Source organism: Peromyscus leucopus, chromosome 8b (assembly GCF_004664715.2).
Source record: "Peromyscus leucopus breed LL Stock chromosome 8b, UCI_PerLeu_2.1, whole genome shotgun sequence".
Taxonomy (NCBI): Eukaryota; Metazoa; Chordata; class Mammalia; order Rodentia; family Cricetidae; genus Peromyscus; species Peromyscus leucopus.
Window position 1 is genome coordinate 55,660,313 of NC_051086.1, and position 26,812 is coordinate 55,687,124.

The 26,812-nt window shown below is 51.4% G+C and overlaps 1 protein-coding gene across 1 annotated transcript in view; it reads right to left on the reverse strand.

Annotated features, from left to right (window-relative positions):
- Pitpnm3 (PITPNM family member 3) overlaps positions 1 to 26,812 on the reverse strand; it is a 92,103-nt gene that overhangs the window by 6,666 nt on the left and 58,625 nt on the right. The window contains 15 exon segments of the mRNA XM_037201331.1: positions 2,257 to 2,440; positions 4,153 to 4,258; positions 4,261 to 4,301; positions 4,550 to 4,698; positions 5,034 to 5,150; positions 7,739 to 7,855; positions 9,572 to 9,720; positions 10,514 to 10,708; positions 11,952 to 12,122; positions 13,596 to 13,768; positions 17,057 to 17,238; positions 17,625 to 17,747; positions 18,148 to 18,337; positions 21,195 to 21,430; positions 21,784 to 21,860. Of these exon segments, the coding sequence (XP_037057226.1) occupies positions 2,257 to 2,440; positions 4,153 to 4,258; positions 4,261 to 4,301; positions 4,550 to 4,698; positions 5,034 to 5,150; positions 7,739 to 7,855; positions 9,572 to 9,720; positions 10,514 to 10,708; positions 11,952 to 12,122; positions 13,596 to 13,768; positions 17,057 to 17,238; positions 17,625 to 17,747; positions 18,148 to 18,337; positions 21,195 to 21,430; positions 21,784 to 21,860 (2,210 nt within the window).

The following is a 26,812-nucleotide window of genomic DNA, read 5'->3' on the forward strand; positions in this document are numbered from 1 at the left end:
AATGGCACCCTGATCTCTCTTGGTCATGCAATAGGACAACTGAGAGCTCCTTGACCGTAATCAGCCAGTCCCAAGTCCTGACAATGCTACCTGCTGGGTCTCCTGCTGTAAATGCCTTTCTCTCCATCTATTGTTAATGTCTGGGTTCTAGTCTTCTGTTCTTGCTGGAGTAACAGCCTCCTAACTACCCTTCCTCCTTGACTTTGCCAGTGTGTTCTCCAGTGAGCTGCCAAAGAATCGTTCTAAAACCCAAATTAGATGCTGCCACTGCCTATTCCAAACTTCCCCATTGCTCCACACTGCCCTCGGCAGAGAGCCCAAGATCTTGATCTAGTTTTCAGGGTTTCTAAAATCTACCAAGCTTGGGTCCCTCATGATCTCTATGGTCTCAGCTCCCACCTGTCCTTGATCTGACCCTGCCTACACAGACCCCCATTCTGTATTCCTTCAGCTCTGAGAACATCCCAGGCTATTTCTCACCCCTGCACCTTAGCATCTTGTGAAAATCATAATGGAATTACTCAGGTCAACCCCATGAAAAACACCAAGCCAAGAGATTATGAAGGAGGTATTCGAATTCATGATGGCCTGATAATATCTCTCTCTCTCTCTCTCTCTCTCTCTCTCTCTCTCTCTCTCTCTCTCTCTCTCTCTTTCTTACATACACACACACACACACACACACACACACACACACACACACACACACACACACACACTGACATACACACACACACAGTCTGTCAGGACCACAACCCTACACAAAAGCCTGCAGTGGCCAGGCATGGTGGCACATGCCCCTAATCCCAGCACTTGGGAAGTAGAAGCAGATGAATCTCTGTGAGTTTGAAGCCAGCCTGGTTTACATTGGGAGTCCCAGGCAAGCCAGGGTTACACAGTGAAGTCTAGTCTAAAATATAAAAATTAGTTTTAAGAAGTCAACAGCAATCTCCCTCAAGCAGTACTTGTCCGAGAACATTCTCTCAGCAACTGTCCGTTCACCCTCAGACTTAGGTCATCGTAGTTATTACTTGTTACAGCCAAACGGTATTGCCTTAGGAAATATTTTGTCATCCTCCTCCATTATTGCCTTTAAAAATCCCCCTCGACTCAACCTCTTTGATTGGTCCCATAAACCACCATGGCACAGGCATCCTTCCACAGAGCTATTCCCAAATAAAGCTTGATTTCACATCCATCTTAACCTCTTTGTATTTCCCCAGGTCCAGCACATTGTCTACCTGACAGCTTATACTCATATGTCAAGACTAAGCCCAGAAGTTATTACCTACTAGAATCTGCTCAGGCTTTCCCAGGCGAACCTAAGTCCTTTCTCCTCTGTTTGCCAATATTGCCCTTTTTCTGCCACACACCAGTAATTGTCAATTTACATGCCTTTCTTTCTCTAGATCAGCGATTGGCAGACTTTTTCTTTGAAAAGCCAAATAGTAAATATTTTAGGCTTTGAGCTCTGCCACAGCAACTCGACTCGGCTCTTTCACTGCATCGAAAAGGCAGCCACAGACAATACATAAACAGATGAGCTTGGCTGTGTGCCAATAAAACTTTATTTATGGACACCGAAATTTGAACTAGTATAATTTTCATTTGTCTATTCCTGCTTTCCATCTGTGAGTCAGCCTCTCTCTCTCTCTCTCTCTCTCTCTCTCTCTCTCTCTCTCTCTCTCCCCCCCCCCGTCTCTCTCTCCCCATCTCTCTCCCCCCCCATTTACTACCCCCCACTCCCAACCCCACAGAGTAGGACTTCTTGGAGGGCTTTGCACAAAGATGCCCCAGCATCCTCCCAGGGTTTCTGCTGTCTGGCTAAGCCTAGGAATTTGACTTTTTAACTGATTCCTAGGTGCAGCTGGAGAATCACAGCTCTAGGCGACAGATTCAGGAAGACAAGCTAGAAATGCCAGCACCAGGCAGGGAGGAACACAACAAAGCCTGAAATGTCTCAATAGGCACTGGGATATCTATTGAAGGAATAACCAGATATAGAGACAAGAATTTAAGTCTTGGAGTCAGGAGAAGATAAAGCGTGAATATTTGTCAATGAAGATTAACACCCGCCTCCTAGGTCTGTTAAGAGGGCCCAGTGAGAGCTACGTACTCTGCCAACAAAATGTGCTTCCCTACACTAGCCGATGCCCAGCCCCTTGGGATCGGAAAGAGGATGGAGAGGGTCAGAACTAACTCCTCCCTGGACTCCTAGTGGGTGTGGCTGCAGTCCCGCCCCAGTCCCACACTTACCTCCTGCATGAGGTTGCGAAGGAAGATGGCCTTCTGCCTCAGCGGGTCGTGCACCAGTCCATCCGAGAAGAAGATCATGCCCTGTGGGAAGTTGTGCTGGGACAGCCACGACACTACCCGCTGCTTCTGCATGTCCGGCCGCCCCGTGATGTAAAGGATCATGTAGCCCAGGTCCTGCCAGTGCCTGGCGAGATGGCATTGCTGGGTCCAGCTCGGCCCCCTGCAGGCTGCCCACTGCCCCTGTCCTGACTGACACCGCCCTCTGGAGAAGCCAGCAGTAATGGCAAGGGGGCTCTCAAGTCCTTGCTCCCGTGTGAGTGTGTCATTCCTCAGGCTGGCCCGTGAGAACTGACCCAACTTGGTTCCTCACTGTTACCTCCCCTGCTTCTGCCTTCTCCACTAACAAGAAAACTTCCAATATGCCCAGGCCAGAGGCTTTGCGCCAACCTCCAGTGCCTGGTCCTTAGTTTCTGTCCCATCTTTCCCATCTCATCTCTTCTCTCTCTCTTCTCTCTCTCTCTCTCTCTCTCTCTCTCTCTCTCTCGCGCTCGCGCTGCTCGCTCGCATGCGCTTAGTTTAATATCTATAGGATGGAGTTAATCATCCAAACACCCCATAGGGTTATTCCAAGGATAAAGGCATTAGTCCTAAAACCAGAGTTGGCTTCATTTTCATCCTTGACAGTTTCATGGCAATTTCTAGAAACCACAAACCCAACCCTGTTGTTCCTTTTCCTGAAATCATACTGTGCTGAGGTAATATTTCAAGCTCCCTAGTGCTGAGGTAATATTTCAAGGCTTCCCTCTATCCTTGGGCTCTGCCCTGATGAGTAGAATCTCCTAATCCACATAGGGCTGCTCTGGCACCCCTGTACAAATCCTGTGCTCCTGGCTCTGGACCCTCCCCTGCCTGTCTACATCTTCATCCTTCAGGATCCCCCTTCCAGGGGGAAATTCTCCTCATTTCCCAGGTACAATCAGTTCTTTACTCTGTTTTCCCTGGATGGCCCAAGGTACAGATGAGCCCAGATCTGGTGGCACTAGCTAGCCCCTAACTGGCTGCCACAGATTGGGCTTTCTAAAGACCATCTGGGAAGATGCGAAGATGCGCAATGCAGGAGTTACTGAGATGTTGGGAGTTCCCGGACACCCCGGGCAGATGGGATCTGTGCAGGCAGAGGGGGGGGGGGCGGCCTCTGTTAGACTAACAGAAAGCAGTGTCTGGCAACTAACTAGGTGAGGCAGCACTGTGTGGAAGGAGGGCGGAGTCACAGAGGGAGAGAGCACAGCTCCCATCTCCGCTGTGGGATATACCCGCCAACCCTCCCAGTGGGCTGTGCAGGACCTCTCCTCCAGAGCCACAAAGCAGCTGGAAACCACTCTCTCTCCAGAACCCCAAAGTTAACCCAGCTTCTCTCCCTGAGCAAGGCAGGGCAGTCCCTACTACCCCAGCTGCCACAAACTCCCAGTGCCCCCCCCCTAATTTCTGTCCATTCTTGGGGTCTAAGTCTCTAATGTCACTAATGACTATTTCTCATCCCTGGTTTATTTTCCTCTGCTGGTCTCAGATTCTCCCACCAGCAGCAACCTTTACAGCAGACCCCAAGCCAGAGCCTGATCTGGAGCTGACCCCAGAGAAAAGGTAAAAGGATGCCCAGGAGAAGAGAAGAGGAGGAGGTAGGGACAAATGAATGAGCTCAAGTCTACAAATGGGATTGATCTCCCCAAGATTCCCAGTGAATGACTCCTGGAGATAAAGCCAGAACTTTGCAGTGCCTAGGCCCAGAGACCTACAGGTGTCCTAAAGAAAGCTGGGGGGGGGGACTGATGCACTTCCCCCAAAGCTGCTGGCTCCTGCCCTGGGGAGATATCCTTCCTTAAGAGAGGTAACACTCACCGAACAACATCCACTGCCCCTGGCCGGACCTTGGGGTCACTTCCCATGATAGACACACTGGCCGCAAAGGAGCCGTCAATGCTGAACACAACACACTCCATGCCCCGGGCAGCACTGTGAGGTAGCTCATCGCACAGGTCTGGTCACCCCTGAAAGGTATCAGCCTGAGGTCAGCCTGCAGCTGAAATCAGTCAGTCTTGGGCCCAGGTTCTGGGTAGTGTCTCCTGATACCATGGCTGGTGGCCTCTTCCCTTTTCCTCTCTCCGTGTAAACAGAAAAAAAAAAAAAACCTCTATCTTCCAGCCTGGATGGGAGAGCCCCCCCCTCAAAAAAAATCCACCATGAGAACCTCACACACACACACACACACACACACACACACAAACCCTGATCCTACCTGACCACCATCTTTACAGGATAGACACCAACCCCCAGGCGCCGGGGCCGGGGCACATTGTATGTGATCCTGCCACTGTTGTTGGTGATTTCTGTGTCCAGGTGGACCCAGCGGCCTGATGATGGCTCTGTCATCACCAAGATGTCCACCTGCAGCCAGTGAAGGAAGTAAGGGACCTGCTGAAGCCTGAAGGACCACATGCTTGACAGCCCAAACAACAGACCCCTGGGCACCGCTTCCTACCTACTGTATCCTAGAGTTTCCTATAACCCTCCCTTCCAAGTGGTGGCCACACCGGCTTCCCCGCCTCTTTGGAGATACCAAGTTTCCCTTAGCCCTCGTTGATCTGCTGGGCAGGGAAAGGGCTGCCTGCTTTGTGCTCCAGCACTGTTGCTACTATCACCCTTTCTGCCCTGGGGTGCTATGAGTCACGGGGGGAGGGGGGGGGAGCAGGTGAGCCAAGGAGATGCTCAACCCTGGGTACCTTCTCTCCAGTCAGAGCCACCATGTCAAGAGGGCCATACATGAAGCGCCCCACCAGAACCTGGGGGCCATCTTCCGCAGCAATTACATCATTGGCACGGTGGTTCGCAGTAACGTTCTGCAAGGACAGAAAGAAACAACCCGGCTCAGCCTTTGCAGACAAGGCTCACTCTTGCTTTATCCTTAGAGCCTTGTGAGGATGGCTTCTGGGCTATGGCCCCACTGAGTCAGGTGTCCCATGAGCAGCCTGCACAACGATTCCAGAAACAGCCCGTGAGTTACCAAAACCGCTTTTAGGCTGCCCACCGAGGTGCCCCATGCTCTTGAGTCTGCACACCTCTGATGTGACAACTGGCCTTTACAGCTGTCATTTGTTTTTAGATTCCTGGGCTGGAAACTACCCAGTCACCTTTGGGTCTTTCTTCTGCATAAACAGCCATTTACCAAGTGTCCTTTTTTAGTGGAAATTTTCAAATACACAAGGACAGAAAGAGTAACACAGGCAAGCTTGTGAGCCTGACCAGAGCACACGCACTGATCTGCTGACTGCCACCCAGGTCTCCTTTCCCTGAAGCCTGAGCCCCACACAGGATAGTAGTCAGGGCAATGTCCTGGATAATGAGTTATTTCCTCCCTTGCTGCCTCGGTATCCTTGTCTTTCAGTTCTGCCCCACTCATTCTGCAGCTCCAAGTCCTGTGTCGGCCCCCAACTGTCCACCACTCACAGGCTAGCCTTAGAGACCGTAGTCCCTCAATCTGGTGACCTTTTTACTTCATACTGGTCAAGTCTCTGTGTGTGCCACACCCACAACTGTTGCATTTGGACTCTGAGAGAAGATTCCTAAGGGATCTCTGTGTTTCAGGGCTGCCTCCTGATAGATCTTGTCTTTATAGATCTGATCCTACCTGGGCAGCATCCCACACCTTCCACTGAAGTCCAAACCCTGAGTGTGGCACATTGAGCCAAGCCTGGCAAAAGTGCCTCTGCAGTCTGTTCTGTTTTCCTGGGGCTCCTCCTCCACCCTCTTGTCCTGACATCCCTTTGTTTCCAAACTTCAGCCCATCCCCTAGCAGCAGACTCACCTCCATCCTGCTATATCTATTGGCTCCCCAAAGATGTGATTTGCACCTCCTCTCAGCTTGCAAAGCCACATGATTCAGCAGCCCCCCCCCAAAAAAAAAAAACCCTCAGCAGAACTCATTGACACCAGTCCTTGAGAGAAACCCGTCACAGGACCTGCTCTAGCATGGGATTGGAGGTTCCTTTATGGGGTCACTGAAGAGGATGGATGGGTTCTTGGAAATAAGCATGTGCAATGGGTGATCAGCCACAGTGGGGATCCTCACACACTAAGATACCCAGAGTCAAAGACACAGACAACAGTGGATGCTGTGCTGAGGATGTGCCAGAATCAGAACCCTCAGACGCTGGTGGTGGGCATAAAATGGGGCATCCACTGTGGCAAGCAGTAGGGTAGTTCCTCAAGAGATTAAGGGTAGAATTGCCACTCCCCATCTATACCCAAAGAAAATGAAAATATATGCCCACACAAACTGCGTAGATGAATACGTAAAGCAATATTATTCAAGACAGACAACAGGTAGAAATAACCCAAATGCCTTTCAATTGACAACTGGATGAACAGAATATATGGACACAGTTGAATAGGATCCAGTCAGGAAAAGGAGACAAGTTGCTATACATGGACACAACATGGGTGAACCTTGGAAACATGCTAAGTGAAAGAAGGAAGACAGAAACACATATGTGACTTCATTCACATGAAATGTCGAGAATAGCTGAGTCTCAACAACAGAGACCAACAGCAGAGACCAACATTAGATGACTGGTTGGCTACTCAGGGAAGAGCCAGGGATAGTGGAGAAGGGAACAGAGCTGCAGGGAAAGGGGTTTCCTTTATGTGGTGATGAAACTGTGAAGGGAAGGGGGAGCCAGTAGCAGACAACTGTGAATACACTAAAATCCATGAATTTGACATTGTAAATGGCTGGATTATGTGATAGGTGAATTACATCACAACAAGTGTGCTCATGCACAAAACCGTTGATTCATGAAGCATTAGTCACTCTGCTTTTTAGAACTGTTTTTAGGATCCATGCTTGATGTTTTCTCACCATAGTGGAACTGCTCACCAGAGCACCGCTGTGCTGATATACTCTCAGCCTGCACATCATCCCCACAGAGAGACTGAAGCAGAGTAGGCAGTGCTGGCAGTTGGCTGAGAGAATAAGCGAATGAATGCCTCCCAGACTCCCCTTTGTGCCCCAGGACCATACAGAGGAGCCCCATCTTTAGAGGAGCCTCGTGTGATCTGCCCTGGCAATCCTTGCCATCTTCATCCTGATGTGTATACCCTGTTGTGGCAAGGATCACCCCCATCCCTACTCAGTGGCTCAGGGACCTGGGGCACAGGAAAGATCATCTATGTCAAGTCCACGTCTTCAGAAGCCCCGCATGGAGCAATCCTTCCACAACAGCCCTGCTTTTACCATCCCCAGAGCCCTGGACCTCCAGGTGGAGCCAGACCCTGGGAGACCAACTCACACCGGCTCCCTCCTACAAGCACTCAGCCCAGCCGGAGTGGAGAAGAGCCCTACCGGGAAACCAAAGTTCCTATCTGGCACATGGCTGCCCAGACTCCCAAGGTCACCTCTCCAACAGACACAACTGCAGCAAGATCTTACCCGCAACTTGACCTGGGTCCTCTTGCGCAGCCACTTCTCACGGGGGTTAGTGGGGCTCAGAGCCGTGGGGTCCAGGCCAGTGCTCTCCTTCACACTTGCGCTCTCATAACGCATCACCTAGCCAAAAGCAAGGAGGGGCTTGGTAGCGTGTTCTCAACCCTCGGCCTCCCAGGACAGTAGCCAGCCAAGCCCTGCTTCTGGCCTCCCTACGACATCACCTGGGCCCTGCTGGGGCTCTGGGAGCTGTCTCCCTTCCTACCTGTCTGGACAGCTGGAGCCAGAGAACTGTCCACTTGGTGGCTCTGCTCTGGGGGGCAGCCTCTGACCTTCATCATGCCTGAATCTTGTGGCTACCTAACAAGCATTCGTTTGTTCTCTGCCTTCCCTCCTTTTTTGCAGGTGACCTTTTGCCTAAGGCTAGCTGGGGCCCTGACTCAGCCCTATCACCTTCTCAAGGCCATTGATTGCTTCAGCAGCCCTCCCTTCTCTGGTCTAGACCTTTTCTGCTGGGTCATTCTCTTTAACATCCCCAATGCCTACCACAGCTCATCTCATATAAAAATGCCCTCTCGGGGCTGGAGAAATGGCTCAGAGGTTAAGAGCATTGACTGTTCTTCCAGAGGTTGAGTTCAATTCCCAGCACCACATGGTGCCCTCTTCTGGCCTGCAAGCATACAAGCAGACAGAACACTGTATTCATAATAAATAAAATAAATCTTTAAAAAAAAAAATGTCCTCTCATTGGAGACCCTTATGCCTTTTCCATAGCATCAAGTTCTCCATGAGACTTCTGCACTCCATCTCTACTTCCCTACCTACCTCCTCTCCTCTGTCCACCCCAACAGCTCTGTGCCCAGCACGCCACTGAAGCCACTTCACTATGTCCCTGGAACTTCCATCACACCTGTCTACTTGTTCAATATTCTCCTCCAGCCTATGGGGGTGACCTCTTCCACCCCTTCAGATGGGCCTTCCTGTGTCCCTGGGGAGCTCCAGACTTGTCTCTGAACTGCCTTCTCTGGCGACCTTGTAAGCATCCTTATGAGTTTTCAAGACCAGCCAAGGTCCGATGACAACCACTTTTTCATCTCCAGTCCCGACCATTTCTCCAAGCTCCAGACTCACTACCCCCCAGCACCTACCATGTGTCTCACCCCTCAGAAGCACAGCCTTGACTGCCCCAGCCCAGCTCCACTCTGCCAAAGTCCTAGGAAACGGCTCTCATGGTTACTCAGTGGGAAGACATGACTACTTAGCTGGTCACTTCCCTCAGCTCAGACCTCAGTAGGTACTGCCACTAGAATCCACATGTCACCACCCCTTGGCACTTTCAAGCTGTCATGTCCTGGTATGACTCTTCCCAGGGACTCTCTTGGACCCCCTAACAATAGCCCCAAAGCTTCCTTCTCAAAGCACTGGTCAGTTGATAGATAGCTCTCCCTTGCTCACATACCTGCCATACCCAGGTGACACACCAGACCTTCAGAACTGCCCCCCAACTCTATGTCTTCCTACCTTCAGGCTCTGGCTTTCCTGCCATTCCTTTTTAAAGACAAAGACACTGAGACTCAGAGACACCAGGCATGCCTTTCTCCAGCCTCCATGTTGACACATAGGCATGGCTCCCTCTGCGGGTTTCCATTAATTATCTAGAGAGTTGGTGTTCTTGAAGGAACCCCTTCTCTGGCCTGTCACTTCCTCTTGGCATCAGTGCCCCAGTGCTTTCTCAACATATCAGAGATAGAGAGGCCAACTGCTCCATGTGACCCCAGGAGAATGCTGGGATTCCCTAGAGAGGCCAATAGGCTGGGCCCAATAAGGGAGCCACAGTACCTGTCTCAAGATGAAGGCGACCACATCGGTAGACTCCCAGTAGCTGGCGTGGAAGAGGTGGGGTAGGGCCACAGTAGGGAAGGCGGTGAGGACATCAGGACAGTACAGGGCGTAGTCAATCCTCTTGGTTCCCCACCACTTGGCTGTGACTGTGGGGCCAAGAAGGAGATGAGGACAGAACGGCCAGAAGACAGCTGGCACAGGCTCAGTGGAGATGTGTACCAGCAAGCTTGGGGCCACAGCACCAGCCCTGAATGTGCTGGTTGGGGAGGGGACTCCTGCCCTTTCACCAGCCCTTCTAACCCTAACCCTCCACTAAGACACGGGGCTCCCAGCTCGTCTCAAGAAGGAGGACCAGGCCCCTCAGAGACAGCCACAGTTGTACCCCATGGTGCAGCTCCACAGCGATTACCCAGGAGCTCTCTCCAGGGCTAGGAATCAGTCTGCGCCTGCAGAGGTCAGGGCTTAGCGCATGATCAAGAGATCAGAGGCCTGTGCAGGGTCAAAGGTCAAGGCTATGAGGTCAAAATTCAGTGGGCCGTGGTCAGAGGTCAAAGTTCCATTCAGCATCAGAACTCAGACCCAAAGGTTGGAGATGAGGCTTAGCTGTTAGCATTGGCCTAGCGTGTGGCTTAGGCTTAGTACCTAGCATTGAGTTTGGGGATGGGGGAGAAGCACAGCCCTAGCTGGTATATTTGGAGGTCTATCCTGGGTCATAGTTTAGTCTAGGAAATCAGTGAGGATTCAGTGGGAAACGAAATCAGCCCTCTCTCCAGCCCTTCATACCCCCATCCCCACCCCTTTTCCCAAAGACAGGAATGTCACTTCTTTCACAGATCCTCCCAACCCAAGAGCCCGCCCGCAGTAGCCCTGCTGTGGACCCATCACCACCCAGGGAAGGTCCCTCAGATACAGGCTGGGCCCCAAAAGGACCTCACTCACTGCGGGAGGCTCCCATAGGTGCCAGGCTGTCCGAGGACTCTGAGCTGTCGCTATGGGAGCTGCCTTCGCTTAGCCTCCGTCCTGAGTGCTGGAATCTTGGGGCCTGAAGGGGTGAGGCAGGGGCATCCAGAAGCGGGGGACTTCCCCAGGAGCTGCTCTCCAGGAATAGGGGGCTGTGGGTGTGCAGGGCATCAGCTGGAGGGGGAATTGCAAGGTCAGGCAAGCATTGAGTCTCCAACAGAGTGGCTTACTTAGTGCCAGCCCTAAGCTGGGCAAGAGACTGGAAATGCAAAGAAGCCAGCCTAGGTTTAGCAGGTCACCAGCACCCACTACCCCCCACCCCCACACACACCAGCATAGTACATTGTTAACTTTCACCTCTTATTAAACTGTGAGTAATACAGATGTGAGTAGGGATCTCAACATCACCCTATCACCCAAAAGCTACAGAGAATTCTGTAAGTTGGACCTTAAGGCCTAGCTGAAGTCATGATGTGATGCCTAACAATACCCTCTCTCATCAAATTCCTCCCATGACCCACAGAGGCATAGGTGAAAATAGATGGAAATCACTCCAGCCTGCAAGCTGGGGGATGGGGATGGGGGGAGAAACCTCTAAATTGGGGGATCCCCTTTTTGGAGGGAGCATTCAAGGTAACAGAACAGAGCTTTGGAGCTTCGCTTCTTCATGGAAGTCCTAGACAAACATATCCCTTTGAGATGAAGGACAAGGAAGGGTAAGTTTTAACCCTGAAATGAATCACGGGTATAGCATCCTCTCATCTCTGGCCCAAACCTCTGAAAAGGATTAGGCTGGATTTCCTCAATGGCGATATGGAGCTATGGAGCCGAGACTCATTGCCAAGTGCCTGGCTGTCCATTCCAGACCTGCCTTTGGCCGTATCCCCAGTCACATACATACTCCTTTTGAACCTAGAGCCACTGTCTTTCTCTAAACTCACCTGACCTGCTCTTATTGTCCCTACAATGCCTCTCTACCTATCCAAACACACCTCTCCTCCAGGACCTTGGCCAAAGGCCACCCCTTCCATGAATCCTACCAGGACACACTCCCTGATGGGTCCTTGCAGGGTATGAGATGGGCACTGGGAAACAGCACTGGGAATGCACCAGTCACTTGCCCTTCAGGGTCAACAACCCCACTGTTATTCCAGCCTTAGCCATAGAAGCTCAAATGGGAGCCTGCCGGGGTCTGAGGTGAGCAAAGCCCTGGCACCAAGATGCCTGGCACAGAGCCGGTCCTTGTCATAAGCAGCTACTCCAGAGCCAGCTGGCTTCCTGCCAGGGTCCTCTAGCAGCATAGCCGTGTCCCCATGAGCCACTCCACAGCTGACAGCTTGAGAGGCTGAGCCAGAAAGAACATTCCCGGAACCTTCCAACCTCCAACTCAGCACACTCTCACAGCCCCAGGACCTACCGAGCAGGAGAGACTGTCCATCGCCCAGGGGGAACCTCTGGTAGCGAGGCACACTGACGGGAGGCACCAGGTGGAACCTGGGCTCCAGCAGTGGCTCCAGCCGTGAGGCTGAGGGATCCGCACAGTGGAAGAAGCTGTAGACCTGGCTACAGGCAGGACGCATCTGGAAACCTGGGTGAGCGGGAAGAAGACACATGTAGAGGCCCCCTTCTAATGGCTCTAAAGGGTTCCCTGGAATGCAGCCTTGAGTAGCCTTCTCTCCTGCTCAAGAACCTCCCCTGGGTCTTTGCTACCAATCTTAGCTAGGGTTTCTATTGCTTTGATAAAACACCATGACCCAAAGCAACTTGGGGAGGAAAGGGTTTATTTCATCTTACTCTCAGGTCACACTCCATCACTGGGGGGAGTCAGGGCAGGAACTCAAGGCAGGAACCTGGAGACAGGAACTGAAGCAGAAGCCATGGAGGAGTGCTGCTTACTGACTTACTCAGCTTGCTTTCTTACACACCCCAGGACCACCTGCCCAGGGACAGGACCACGCACAATGAGCTGGGCCCTTCCACATCAATCATCAGTTATAAAAATGCTCCACAGTCTTGCCTACAGGCCAGCCTTATGGAGGCACTCTCTCAATTGTGGTTCCCTCCTCTCAGATGAATCTAGCTTGTGTCAATTTGACAGAAAACTAGCCATCACAGTACCCAAAAACAAAATGCCCAGTTTGGCATTGAAGGCCTCGCCAGTCTGCCCCACCTAGGGGCACCATGGTAGACACCCAGCACTGCCACCCTGGTGAACATAGGTAAGCTTGCTGCTTTCCTTCCTCTGTGTTCAAAGAGTCCTTCCTTTCTTCAGAATACCAGGCCTTCCTTACACTATTTTAATATTTCCTTTTAATAGTTACAATATTATTCCTTTTAATATTTACGGTCTTCACACTGGGAGACTTCTTTCAGTTCCTCTGACCACACTCAAGTCACTACCGGATCTATGAAGCCAAACCAAGTCCCTTCAGACGGGTCAGTGGCCCCTTGATCTGGTGCTTTCAATGTTAGTCAGAGCAGGTGAAGCACTTCCTTCACTGGCCAGCAGGCGTCTCCTTGCCAGCCTCCTGTCCTGGGTCAGGGGCTTGAGTCTGCTGCACTTAAGGAAACCCCGAGGCTCCTCTGCAACACTGAGAGTGACCCTAAGTTCTGCCATGCCTCAGTTCAAGTCCACTTCAAAGCCTCAGCAGCGAGCAATGAATGACAGCCTGCACTCCTGGCCTCAGACTGTAAGGCCCAGGCTGGTCAGACGGCATCATGATCTGCTTTGTAGGAGCTGAAAAAGCTTTAGGCTTCAGATGCTACACGGGCAAAGGCACCAGTTGGCTGCAGGAGGTCTGCTGGGGACAGGGAGGGAGGGTTTGCTGGGATAGGGTAAATGAGTGTGGTCTATGTTCTCATGGGACGTGACAGAGGAGCAAGTAACCTCGGGGCACATGGAAGGGAGAGTGAAGTCCGTCAAACCGCCCCACCTAGGGAAGCTGCCTGTCCTCTCGCCCAGCTGCGATCATTTCTCTGCATCTACCCCGCCTCCATCACTCTGTCCATCCTCCCACTCCACCAGTTTGATCCCCTGAGCCATTGGCCTGACCATACCCACCATCTATCCCAGGCAGCACTGTCCTCCGCATGGCCAGGACCAGGCCCAGGGGTGAGCCAAAGAGGAAGAAGTCAGACACGTCAAAGTCAAAGCGACCCAGGCTGACCTCAGAGAGCTGGGGCGTGCCAGCTGCAGGAACCTCGGCCTCATCCTTCAGTACGCTGGAGTGGATGCTGCCAGAGGGAGGAATGGCAGGTGAGAGGTAAGGCCAGAACCATGGGAGTGTCCACTCGGCAGTACAGCTACATTCTGAGAGCAAGGTGCCCAGCCCTCTACCACTGGAGTGGGACTCAGAACCAGAGATCACGTTGACATCATCCACACAGGCTGGAGACGCTCAGCATTAGCCACCCAGGCCCGGCCAACATTTGCCTGGAGCAGAGTTCAGCAAACATTTTCTGCACAGGGCCAGGTGGGTGAGTCTGAAAGACTCTGTGGGCCACCTGCATCCACCGCGTGGACTTGTTCTGCTCTGTCAAACAGCCACGCATCTTGTGTAAGCAATCTTCCACACCAGTCTGTGTAGCTGGGCTCTGCCACACTTTTCTTACGATTCCTGGCCGAGCATCTGAGAGCACCTGAGCGGCCTGCACAGACAGAACTGACCCTCCATGCTGTTTGTTAACAGCCACCCTGAAAGCCCCTGTACTTTCCAAAGGAAGAACCCATCCTGGCTAGCACAGGGATCAGCTGGCTGCTACTGGGCATGGTTAGCACCAGTTTTTATTATAACTCATGTTCCAGGCAACAGGCAGGCACGGGTGCAAACACCCTGGCCTCCCCACTCCCCTGGACAGATGCCTGAGAGCAGGATCCCACATTCTCATCCCAAGAGCCCATCGTACCCTGAAGAGTCTAGGTTGTGTTTAGCCACAGATGCAGAGTTGGGCACTGAAGGTTAACAGAAGCCAGAGCTGCCTCTCTGGCCTTCCCACAAGCACCAGGAAACAGCACAGAGGTTAAACCACGGCAGGGGAATGACATGATGTATCAGTCAACTTCTGAAAGCAAATCCATCTAAAACACTCAAGCTGGAGAAAAAACCTTTCAAAGTAACAGTCAAAAGGCTACAGGCGAGGGGAGTGAGCCAGCATGCAGACAGGGCACACCCAGGCTGCACGCTGCTTTCTGCTCTCTCGGCCAACGATGACAACGTTGAACCATGTATATTTTATGTACAGCATGGTTCGTAAACCTGTGCCAACTATTTAGTTACCAGAGAAACAGCCATCTGTTCCTGCACCACAACCCAACAACCTGGCTGTGTTGGGCTCGCTACTGAAAGTGGCAGATGTCTGGCACTCTTTGGATTTGGGCTTTCCTAAAGGATGTTTGAAGGATGAACCAGAAATGTTAGGTTTTCACCTCACAACCCTCCCTCCAGAGGATGATCTGATAGAGGAGCCTTCACATTCAAAGCTTAACCCACAGAACCTTCAGCCTCCTATCCTGCCTCCTGGAATCCAGGAAGTACAGTGGTCCCCACTCATCCACAGGAACGTATCACAAGACTTTATTGGGAAGTGCCAAACTCTTTGCATATAGTGCTTTTTCCTATACTTAAAGTACCTGGGATAAAGTTTAGTTTATACATTAGGCAATTAAGAGAACGATTAATAATAAAATGTAACAATTATAACAATATATAAAACTTATATAGGTGTCTCTTGCAAAATGTTGTGCTTTCACATCTTCTCTTAGAGAGGACATCCACAGCTTCTCTTTGTCACATCTGAATCACCAGCATCATTATCTACTTTTACACCTTGGAACCATTACAAAACAAAGCAAGGGTCATGTGAACACAAGCACTGTGGTACCATGACAGTGATATCTGAGATAGCAGCCACGTGATCAACAGGGAAGTAGCACACACAGAGTGGACACGCTGAACAAAGGATCGATTTGTGCCCAGAGTAGGAGGACAGCATGAGACTTTATCATGATACTCTGTAGAGTATACAACTTAACAATTTGAACTGATCTACTTCTGGAACTTTCTAGGTAATATTTTCAGACCATGTTTGGTCCTAAGTAAGTGCAACAGTATTATACAAAGCCATGGTCAAGGCAAGAATACTGTAAGTCTAGCACACACATTAATGCTTATTCCCAAAGATCTCCAGCCGAAGGGCTAGAGAGATGGTTCAGTGGTCAAGAGCATTGTGCTCTTGCAGACAACTGGATCCCAGCACCCATCATCAGGTAGCTCACAATCGCCTCTAACTCCAGCTTCAGGGGATCCAATGTTCTCTTCTGGCCTCTGCAGGTACTTGCACATACATACACAGACACATACATACATAAGTAAAACTAAACGTAATCTTTTTTTAAAGATGTCCAGTGCAGTGCTTTTTATAACTACAAAGAACCAGAAAAAAAACAAAACATATCCCATTAGTGAGATTAAGGAAGTAGTTATTCACCCAAATTTAGTGCATTAAGAATCTTTACCAGCCAGGCAGTGGTGGTACATGTCTTTAATCCCAGCACTCAGGAGGCAGAGGCAGGTGAGATCTCTGTGAGTTCAAGGCCAGCCTGATCTATAGGGTGAGTTCCAGGACAGCTAGAGCTGTTACACAGAGGAACCTTGTCTCAAAAAAAAAAAAAAAAAAAAAAAAAAAAAAAAAAAAAAAAAAAAGCACAAACAAACAAAAAAAGGAATATTTATCAAGCATTTTTAATTATATGAGGGAGAGGTCACAGTATGAGGCTTTGGGATTCTTTGTTTTTAAGTAAAACTATATATAAATTATGTGTTTCAAAAAACACTCTTCTCATGACCCATGATGTTTATAACTTAGGGAGCAAGTGAGGGAAGGTGGAGAGGAGAGGAAAGGGGGGAAATGGAGAGGAAAAGTGCCCCCACCCTGTGCCAGTTTGGGTCTATGTTCAATGCTTATTTCTCTCAATCTGAATCAATGTGCAGGTGGTTCATTTAGCTGCTCTCACCATTTCCTCTAGAAAGTGAAAGGACAGTTTATGGAGTTTGTCATGTTCAAGACACCGATGTGAGGACAGGAAAAGCAGAGTGCTGGCCCCAGATCTTTGGGACCCAGTGATGTGATACTCCCTCCTCTGAGAAACAACAAATATGAACCCCTGGGATAACCCACCAAGTACACTATCTGTGACCTCTCTAGGTTCTCTAAGCTATGCCAAGAAGTGGCTGGACAGCCCTATCCTTTCACAGAAGAGGAAACCAAAGCCCAGAGAGGGGGAACAGATCATGCCCAGTGTATGCAGGGTTGAACAGAGCAGAGACAAACAGGAAATTCTCTGGTGTGGATGCAGAGTCAAGGACAAGCGGCCCTGGTTCCAGAATTTCCACTATCTATGGGCCCCTGTGGAAGGGTCTGGGATGACTGCCTGGTCACAGGCTCCCTTGGTGACTCTGAGCCAAGGCCCTTACTCTCATGGATACTGTTACACTGTGAAGGCCGCAGCTGGAGAGGGGTTACCTTGAGAGGAAGGCGTGATGCTGGGTGATCGCCTCGCAGTCATAGGTGGAGGAGTCACTCTGTTTCCGTGGCAATGGCCTCTTGGGCTCCTCATCCTCCACTCCACTGGATACATCGATGTTACTCTTGCTGAGACGCTTGCTGCTCGCCAGATCGCAGTCCTCCTCCACCACAGAGGTGTCCTTGAGCAGAAAGCATAGCGATCATGGGTGCCCTGGAGCCCTGCCTCCTCCCCTGGGCATAAGTGAACCCCTTCTCCTAAACATGTGGAAACTATGCTTCCAAAAGGCTCATGGCGGTGGGGGGGAGGGTAACTTAGGCACAGAGCATTTCCTATGGCCACAGGGATGGACCACTTAGGACAAACACTAGTAGGCCTCCTCTCCGCCTGTTTCTTGCTCTGCGCTAACATGCTCTTGCTATTTCCATAATAACCCTTTGTACCATAGACATCATAATGCCAACATGAAAGCCCAGCACTACCTTCCCTGGGGGAGCCACCTGCTTCTCTGTTCTTAGGAGAGACACCCAGAGACACATCCTCTCCCATCCCCCAGCCTGACCACACCTGGGTACTGCTGATGCTCCCCTTCCGGCTGCTGCTGCCAGGGCTGTCCCCTGAGGGTCCCGCACTGTAGCAGATGGCATCGAAAGCCAGGAGGCCGCCCACACAGTCCCCGATGAGACACACCTGCAGAGGCACAGCTGGGCTGCAGACTTGCCTGCCACAACCCTCTCACCCCAAATCCAGTCGGAGCAGGGGCGTGTTCCCATGAGAGAATAGGGAATTTATCCTAATGAGGTGCTTAGAGCCTAAATGGAGGGTGTAGGCTCATCCCGACAACAGATTTCCTCTGGGGTCAGTCTGAGGTCAGTGGTCAGGCCATGCTTAGGAGTCAAACCAGCTAAGGGCAGCATGGACTCCAAATCAGGGCAGTTTTTCTGTCTGTAAAATGGGGATCTTCCCCGCATCAAAAGCCTCCTTCAAACTCAGATGCTACAATTCTAACCTGCCTTCATCCCTGCAGCAGACCCCAGCCCGTCTTTCAGGTGGTGGCTGACACAGAGTGGGAGAAAGCAGGCTGTCCTACCTGCCCACTGAAGCCAATCCCATCAGAGGACTTGAGAAACTCTCCATAGATGTGGTTGGCCCTCTCGATGACAGTGGCAACAGCATTCTGGTACTGTGGAGAGGAGATGGCCAGCAGGGGCAGGGCAGCCAGGGGAACGTGGTCCTGGCTGGTGCTGAGGCAGCCCTCGTCGTGGCTATAGGGGTTCAGGCTGCAGACATGGGGACCCAAAGTCAGCCTAGCCAGGACCAAGAAGTGGGTGGTGTGGGGCTGTGGGCTCTTTGGAAGAACACCCACGCTGCCGGGGCACCAGGCCCAGCTCCGGAAAGATGTCAAGGCCCCAGGATAGGTCCCAGGAGGCAAAGCACAAGCATGGGGCAGGAGGGAAAAAGGATGAGGACTCGAGGCTGTGCTGACTCCATCTATGCCGGTCCACGCCAGCCTATGGTGTGGAACAGCCACGCTGTCTGGCAGGAGCCTAGAAACACCCCCCAATTCTGAAAGAACCTAGAGAATCAGCTAACATAGAACAGTATGGGAAAGTGGCATCGTGGTAGACCTCCTGGAGGAGGAAGGGGCTGAATTAGACCCCCAAGAGAGGCTTTGGGGAAGCTGAGAACAGAGCTGTGGGGGCACATCAATCGTCGAGCTAGGACAATGGCTCCAGTGTGAAGGTGGCACCTAGGCGCCTGTATGATGGTATGTTCCATGTGCAGGGGACTGATCCTCTGCTTCAGAGGTTTTGCAGAGAGAGCTGGGAGCCTGCCCTACAGAACTCCACTCCCAGAGGACACTGCATCCCTGTACCTCCCTACTAGGAAGTCCCGCCCCCTCTGGACAGCTCAGACCCACCTGTCTTCCCAACCCTACCTGGATTGCCTCTGTCCTCTGGCACACCCACCCCTGATGCCTTGTTGGGCTTGACTTTTTAGAACAGACACAAAGGAGTCTGAGAACGTCCTACCCAGGCCAACAGCCTGTCCTTACCCTACATGCCTAGCTCCAGAGTGCCTAAAGCCTAGAGCAGACGGGGCTAAGGACCGACAGAATCCAGGGCAGGTGAGAGGACTCAGGCACCCTCAGCAGGTGGCAGAGTCCTAGCAGTGTGCAAGGCAGGCCCCACCAACCATTTCTCATCTCCAAAGAACACAAATTAGAGGAAACAGGCCTCAATTGCAGCCGGAGAGATTTTAATTAGCCGAGAAGGAGCTCCCTCCCAGCAGTGATTATGGGTGATTAATGGCCCTGGCAAGAGCTGCCTGGGGGAGAGGTAAGCTCCCTCCTGCTGTCCCCTCAAATAGCCTGGACATCCGTCTTCCTGGAGATAGGGATGACCCAGCTCTGGAGGTCAGCCATCCTGGGGGTGGGTCTTAAGATGGATTGTGGACCAGCAAGATTAACTCTAGGACTGCTGTGAGTGTGAGGGACCAGAGCCTGGCCACCTGCTCAGCTGCTCCTAAATCCTACAACAGAAAAGCAGCAGCCAGCCCTTGTCTAGGAAGCTCGGCTGCTCCATAGGCACCTGCACATCTTGTGTTTGACATGGGTCACACCAGATACTGAGACAATTGGCTAAGCTAGAAAGCCATAGACCTAACCTGCTTCCTGATTTGTATATCTGATGGAGAGCCACCTGAGGGGACCCTGGGAACCCAGGAAAACCAGCCTCTGAGCACCAGTCAGGGAGTGAGCAGGAAGGGGAATGATCCAGCCCTTGCTAGATCCTGAGCCACTGGAAGTGAAAAACAGGGCTCCTAGGCCCATCCCACACTGGAGCCTCTGGGCTCAGAGCTCCACCTCGCTAAAGCGAAGCACACAGCTCCCCTTCTCATGGGACTTTGAGTATGCTCCACACAAAGAAGAAAGCCTGGAGGAGGGGCTTGAAGGAGGGGCTTCCAAGGTCACGTGATGGGGTGTGAGGCAGGGGTGCCAACAGCTCCCCTTTCACTCCACCTGCAGGACAGTCTGGCCTCCCTGCTTCAGTCTCAAGAACTTACTCGCTGTCTGGGCCATGTGGGTTCTGCAGGGGCACAAAGACTATTTTGCAGACAACTGGAAAGAAAGCAGGTGTCCAGCTGGCTCCAGGAATCCAGTACCTTCAGCTACTTCAACAGTGACACCTAGGGCACTGGAAGCCTCAGGTCCCAGCATGGTGGGTGGAATTCCCCCACAGGACCAGTTCCCATAGAGCCGCTGGTCTCTCAGTCTGCCCCTCACTGGTACCCAGGTCCACAATGTGAGGGATGTACTGGCACTTGCAGGAAGTGGCCTTGAGTTCAGCCTGTGCTTCTGTCATACTGCCCTTTCCCTCCCTGCTCCTACGAGCTGGGTCTCTACCGTGAGCTAGGACAGGATCATATCAGTATCATCTCACTCTCCACCAACAGGAAACGGGCTGAGCGTGCCCCTGGCCCCAGGAGGATGGATGCTAGTGTGGCAGCCAGTGGCAGCCCAGCTCTGTGTGAGTGGACACCTCCCATGTGCTGCGAGGGGTTTAGACCCACCTGCACTCCAACACTAGCATCACCTCCATCTTACAGATGGGGGACTTAAGGCAGGAAGAGGTGACACAATTCCCCAAGGTCACGCAGCCAAGATTCAAGTCCAGGCCGACCAAAGAGAACATACACTTAGCCCACACTATGACATTCAAATCAACTCTCCTCCAGGAAGTTTTCCCTGACTGAGTACTTAGCCATATCTTGGGCAACCTCCATTAGAGTACCTATCCTACAGGGCTGGTCTCTGGAGTGAGGCTGCCTCGGTGTGACTTCCGGCTCCATTCTCTGGCTAGCTGGGGGGGGGGGGGGGGGGATGATGGATAAATCTCTCAAAGCCTGTTTTTTCTTTCATTCAAACTGAAGCACAGGAAGTGAGTCTGGGCTAGTATGGGGACCCTGGCACTCCCAGGTCCCTGACGGAGGACTCTTAATGACCATATCCCACGAAGGATGCTCTCAGCAATTCTGACTTGACACCCCCGACAGGCCTCCCAAGGCAAGGGTATCCCCTCCACATACACCTCCCACACCAAACCCAGACTGTACAAACAAGCCGAAATGACTCACTTCGAGACGAGCGAGAAAGCCTCCGAGCAGATGGCAGGACAAGGGACAAATTTGATGAGGATGTGGCCCAGGGCAGCGGGGAAGTGGGCGCGCGTGACCTTCTCCAGCACGGAACTGAAGGTGTGAATGTCGGCCGCCTTGCAGGAAGGGTCACTAGAGCCGGAGTCCAGGACATTGCCCCCATGCAGCACCATCAGGAGAACGTGTGTCTTACAGGAACGCTGTGAGCAGCCTTCCTGAGAGGGACATGGCAGGGATAGAGGCAGGCAGGCAGCAGGACCCCAGGATGCACAAGGACAGAGACATGGGGACGATGGCCGACACTCCACGACCCCTGTGGGACTCTGGGGCATCCAGAAGGCTCCCAGGAGGGCCGGACCCTCAATGGACAGGACAGCAAAATGAGCCTACAGTGACTCTTCTTGTGCCTACAGGAGCCTGAAGCCCAGAGAAGAACAGGGAGCTACCCAAGGGTCATCCAGCAAGGAAGAACTGGATGGAGGCTAGGCAGCCAGCCTGTCTACCCTCCTAGGGCTCTTCCTAAGAGGCTGGCTACAGACAGACCGGATGCCTCTGAAACCCAGCACACCTCGCCATCTTCATGGATCTCGATGCTTCCTTGAGCTGGGAATCTCTGTCTTCTAAGGGACACCCGATACAGTTCTCCTGCAGAGAGGACAGAAAGAATGCAGCAGGCTCTCAACTGCCCTAGTGCTCCCAAGGTGTGGCTAGCCACACAGGGGAGGCCCTGATTTATTGGGAAGCTGGAGAGATAGTCGGGAGCTAGGGAGGGGCACCCAGTCCAGGACCCTGTCTCTGGAGTATATTCCACACAAAACGGCTTTGCCCTTCTAAAGAAAAGAAGCCCAGCTGAGGCCAGCCATCACAGACAAGACAGGATGTCCTAAAAAAGAGCTGCCCTGTTTACTTCTTCAGGGCAGAATGGCGGCTGTGCTAGAGTCCTGTGACATCCAGGAACTTGATACGAAAGACCCTTGAGAACAGCTGGAGAGCCGCTGTGTCATCTAAGGGTGACCAGGCTAAGAGTCTCCCTGTGCCTCCCAGGTGTGCCTGTGGGGGGCTTCCAGGAGGGTTAGCTCTGACCACAGAGGCTGAGTTGAGAAGATTCAGCCCCTGGGGTGGGCAGGCGCCATCCCTTCTGCTAAGGTCTGAACAAAACAAAAGGGTTGGGATGGTCACAGTGTCAGCCTTGGGATATTATGTTTTTGGGTCTCCACCATCTGGCTGGAGTTGGGGACTTATATCCCTGGCTCCCCTGGAGCTCAGGCCTTTGGCCTTAGCCAGAAATGATGCCACTATATTTCATGGGCATTGGACAGAGGGCAGATTACAGGACTTCTCAGCCTTTACTGTTGTACCAGGACAGGACTCATTAGAAAAATTTCCTTTTTATTTTTGTTTTCCTTCTCTTTTTTTTTTTGGGGGGGTGGTGTTGTTGTTTATTTTTCTTCTGTTACATTGTTTATTTATTTTGTTTGTCTATACATGCAGAACATGCAGAGGACAGCCCACAGAGTCAATTCTCTCCTTTGATCATGTGGATCCTAGGGACCGAGCTCAGGTTATCAGGTTTAGCGGCAAGCGCCTTTATCTGACGAACCATTTTACCAGCCTCTTTTTGTTGTTGTTGTTGTTGTTGTTTTGGTGCTCTTTACGTCTATGAATGTTTTGCCTTAATGTATATCTGTGTCATACATGTGTCCTGTTGTCCACAAAGGTGAGAAGAGCCGGGGACATCAGAGCCCCTGGGACTAGAGTTAGAAAGGGTTGTGCGCCACCATGTGGAGGCTGATAATTGAACCCATTTGTTCTCTGCAAGAACAAATGCTCTTTTTTTTTTCAGAGCTGAGGACCAAAACCGGCAAGCGCTCTACCACTGAGCTAAATCCCCAACCTGAACAAATGCTCTTAACCGCTGTAACAACTCGCCCATCTCAGCCTGCTTTAAAAAAAAAAAAAAAAAAAAAAAAAAAAAAAAAAAAAAAAAAAAAAAAAAAAAACAGTATTTTTTAAAAATATCTGCTTGGGACTGGGAGTGTACCTCCGAGGTAGAGCAGCACACTTGCCTAACATGAACAAGGCCCTGGGTTCCATTTCCACCACAAAAAAAAAAAAAGAAAGAAAAAAAAAAAAAAAGAAAAAAAAACGGGTTGAAGCTCTTAGTGAAACAGTAAGACTTTGAACTATAGGACCACGGTCCCAGGGAAGGTGACCACTCAGAAAGGGAAGGCCACCATCTGGCATGACACATGGCATCAAACAGGCACTTTGGGGTCACTCAGAAGTACTCTTCCCACTCCTGCTAGCTGCCTAAGCCAACATCTCCCCCAGGAAGGGTTCTCGGGGGACCCCTGAGTTCCCACTGTTCTAACACAGGGGGTCCACAGCCAAGGATAGACTCTCCACCTGTTTCTGTAAATGAAGTTTTCTTGGCACACAAAGAGAGTTCATCCCTTTATGTATCATCTATGGCTGCTTTCACACCACAGGCCTGACTTCAGGAGTGTCGACAGACTCATAGCCCTCAAACCATAAGATGTTTATCTAGACTTCTCCAGATTAATGTGCCAGTGCTTGACCTAAGACCCATGCTCTCAGATATCCCACAGCCACCCTTTATACATCAACAATGTCTGCCACCCAAAGAGTCCTTGCTTCATCCAGCCCATCACGGCCCCTCTCCCTCCCCCAAGAAATGGATACTACTGCCTGTGTGTGGCTGAAACTCACAACTCTCTATGAAGCACTTGTTTGCCTCTGTTGATGGGAAACTCCACTCTAGATGAGGATAATCCTCACCCCAGAAGGGTTAATGGAGGTCTTTCCCATGACTGTAGCCAACCTAGATCTAGATCAACATTCCCCAGCCTGATCCAGGGAGAACTACCTGCAACAAATTCTAGACAAGGAGTTGTTCTCAACTGGGAAGAGCAGTTCTGAACTGCTTAAGTTCTGTCCAGTCCTTAAGACACAACCTGGGCTAGAGGAAACTGCTCTGTGAGCCCTGAACTGCTGCTGTATGGATGTAAATTGTTTTCTGGGTAATGGAGCAGTTTGGGTCTTACAAGGAGGAGGCCAAGACAAGCGTTCCCAAGGCCTGGCTCTGCCTGCCACTTTTTCTAATTCTCCTGTCTGTTTTTGTCAGTTTATGTAGAGTGTGTGTGTGTGTGTGTGTGTGTGTGTGTGTGTGTGTGTGTGTGTGTGTGTGTGTGTGTATGAGAGAGAGAGAGAGAGAGAGAGAGAGAGAGAGAGAGAGAGAGAGAGAGAAAGAGAGAAAGAGAGAAAGAGAGAAAGAGAGAAAGAGAGATGTATGTGTATACCCATGCACAAGTGCCACAGCCTACATGTGGAGGTCAGAAGACAGGCATTGGTCCTCACCTTTCACCTTCTTTGATACAGGGTCACTTGCAAACCTCTGATAATTCTGTCTCAATTCCCATCTTGCAGTAAGAACACTGAAACTACAGACACGTGGTCTACTGTGTCCAGCTTTATGTGAGTTCCGGGGATTCCAATCCCAGCACTCACACTTGTATGGCGAGTGCTTTAATCACCCCTACTTCTGGTTTTTGTTTTGTAGTTTTTATCGAGACTAGGCTGACATGGGATTCACCCTCCTCCTCGCCCCTGCCTCCTGGGTGCTGAGATTGAAGGGTAGCACAGCGCCGTCCTCCCCCCAGCCCTCTGTCTTTTTCTAACTACAAAAGACCTGGCCCTGAGCCTGAATGGGGGAAGCCTAAATTCTGCACTCAGGACAGGGTGACCGTGAAAGCCAATAGCAATGGGTCCACTTCAATGAGTCCTCATTAAGGTTGGCTCGTGTCAACTCACCCATCTTCCCATGTGCCTTCTCAGTTTAGATGGCTCTTGTCCTTAGCCCCATTCTACAGATGAGTAAACTCTAAAATGTGTAGTTTACACATCCCAGGTCCTCTGGGCCAGCCATATAACAAATAAGGCCACGGAATCCCCGCTAGAGGGCCCCACCTCCATAGAAGAGGGCACTCAGCCAGGCAGTGCCCCGCCCTTCCAAGATGCAAGCTGCAGGCTGTGCCTCTCTGCAGAAGCAAAATGCGGAGAGCATCTGATGAATTGAGTCCAGGTCTGCTGCCCGAGTCCTCTTTCTACAACCATTTGTCACTGGGGAAAGCATGTCTGGGAAAGAAGCCAACGCCAACACAAAGTAAAAAGTAGTCTTGTGGTGGTGCATGTGGTCTCCTGAGCATGTATGCGTCTCCGGAGCAGGTGCATGGAGGAAACCAGAGTGTCCGCAGAGCCAAGGGTAATAGTAGAGGTGGGACAGAGGTAGATGGGACATCTCTACCTCTGAGACTATAGTCTCCAAAACCCTGGGCTTTGAAACCAAAAGGCCTGAGTTCAAGACAGGGCTCTTATCAGCTGTGTGACCTAAGCCTGTTTCCTCGCCTGGAGCGCAGGAACGACACAGTGATAATATTACTCCCTTAGGGAGCGGCAGTGGAGATAAGGGAGTTCCTATGAGTGAGGAGCTTTAGAACAAGGCATAGAATATGACACCTGTGAATTGTGTTAGCTGCTATTGTTATTCGCATTATCCAGGGTGCAGGGGGGCGGGGCATGGCTGACAAGATGGGGTGGAGGCTGATAAGGACATCACCGCCTCCACACTCCCTGTCCTGCTGCCAAGTCCCTCCCCGAACCCTGGCAGGCTCACCGACCTCACTGGGCTGGGTGCCTGCTTGCAGTGTGATTACAGGATTAAATGCTGTGATTGCCACAAATTACCATTGCGAGGTTATAAATAACTTGCAGGGAAGACATGAGGGTCCTGCTGTCTTCCGGGCACCATGCCCTCTGCTAGGTGGTGGGGGCTGAAGCCTGCATCTTCACTGGTGACACAGACCTAGGAGCTCCCACAGCCTCCATCTGCCTGGTGTCAGCTCCCTGGGGCCCACACAATACTCATGGAACTGGTGGATGCACAGGGCATCTTGACCATAGATGATGCTGAAACAGTTCCCCAACCAGTAGGGATGAGAGCTGAGGGCCAGACACTGGGTAGGGGTATCTGCAGCGTGGCCTCTCCCTGCCTCAACCCCCAGCAGAAAGGAAGCATCTCATTCCCTCTGCAGTTTGGGGACAGAACCTTGCTTCCTTGGATGCACAGAGGCATAGATGTGCTCTCCGTCAGTGAGGCCAGGAAACCTTGCCTGGTAGATGCAGACTCTGCTCCCTTGAGCACTTGCTGCCAAGACCATAGTCACCCATGGAATAGTAGAGGTCTCCGTGAACAAGCAAGAGTGTAGCCTTAAGATTGCCCTGTCTGTCGTCTGTCTGTCCCCTTCCCATAAGGCTTGGTATTGTTGCTATTGTTGCTGCCACTGCTGTTTCAAAACTAGATCTTACTATGTATCCCAGGCTGGCTTCCAATCCTTGGCAATCCTCCTGCCTCAGCCTTCTGCATACTAGGGTTGTAGGTAGCTACCCCCACACCCAGCAAAGCCTAGCTCTTTTAAGAACCTCGCACAATGATCAGGATCACTGGGTTTGATTCTCCCACAACACAAACTCTTCCGCTCCTCGTCACCTTGGCTTACACCAAGCTTTGTGCCTCTGAG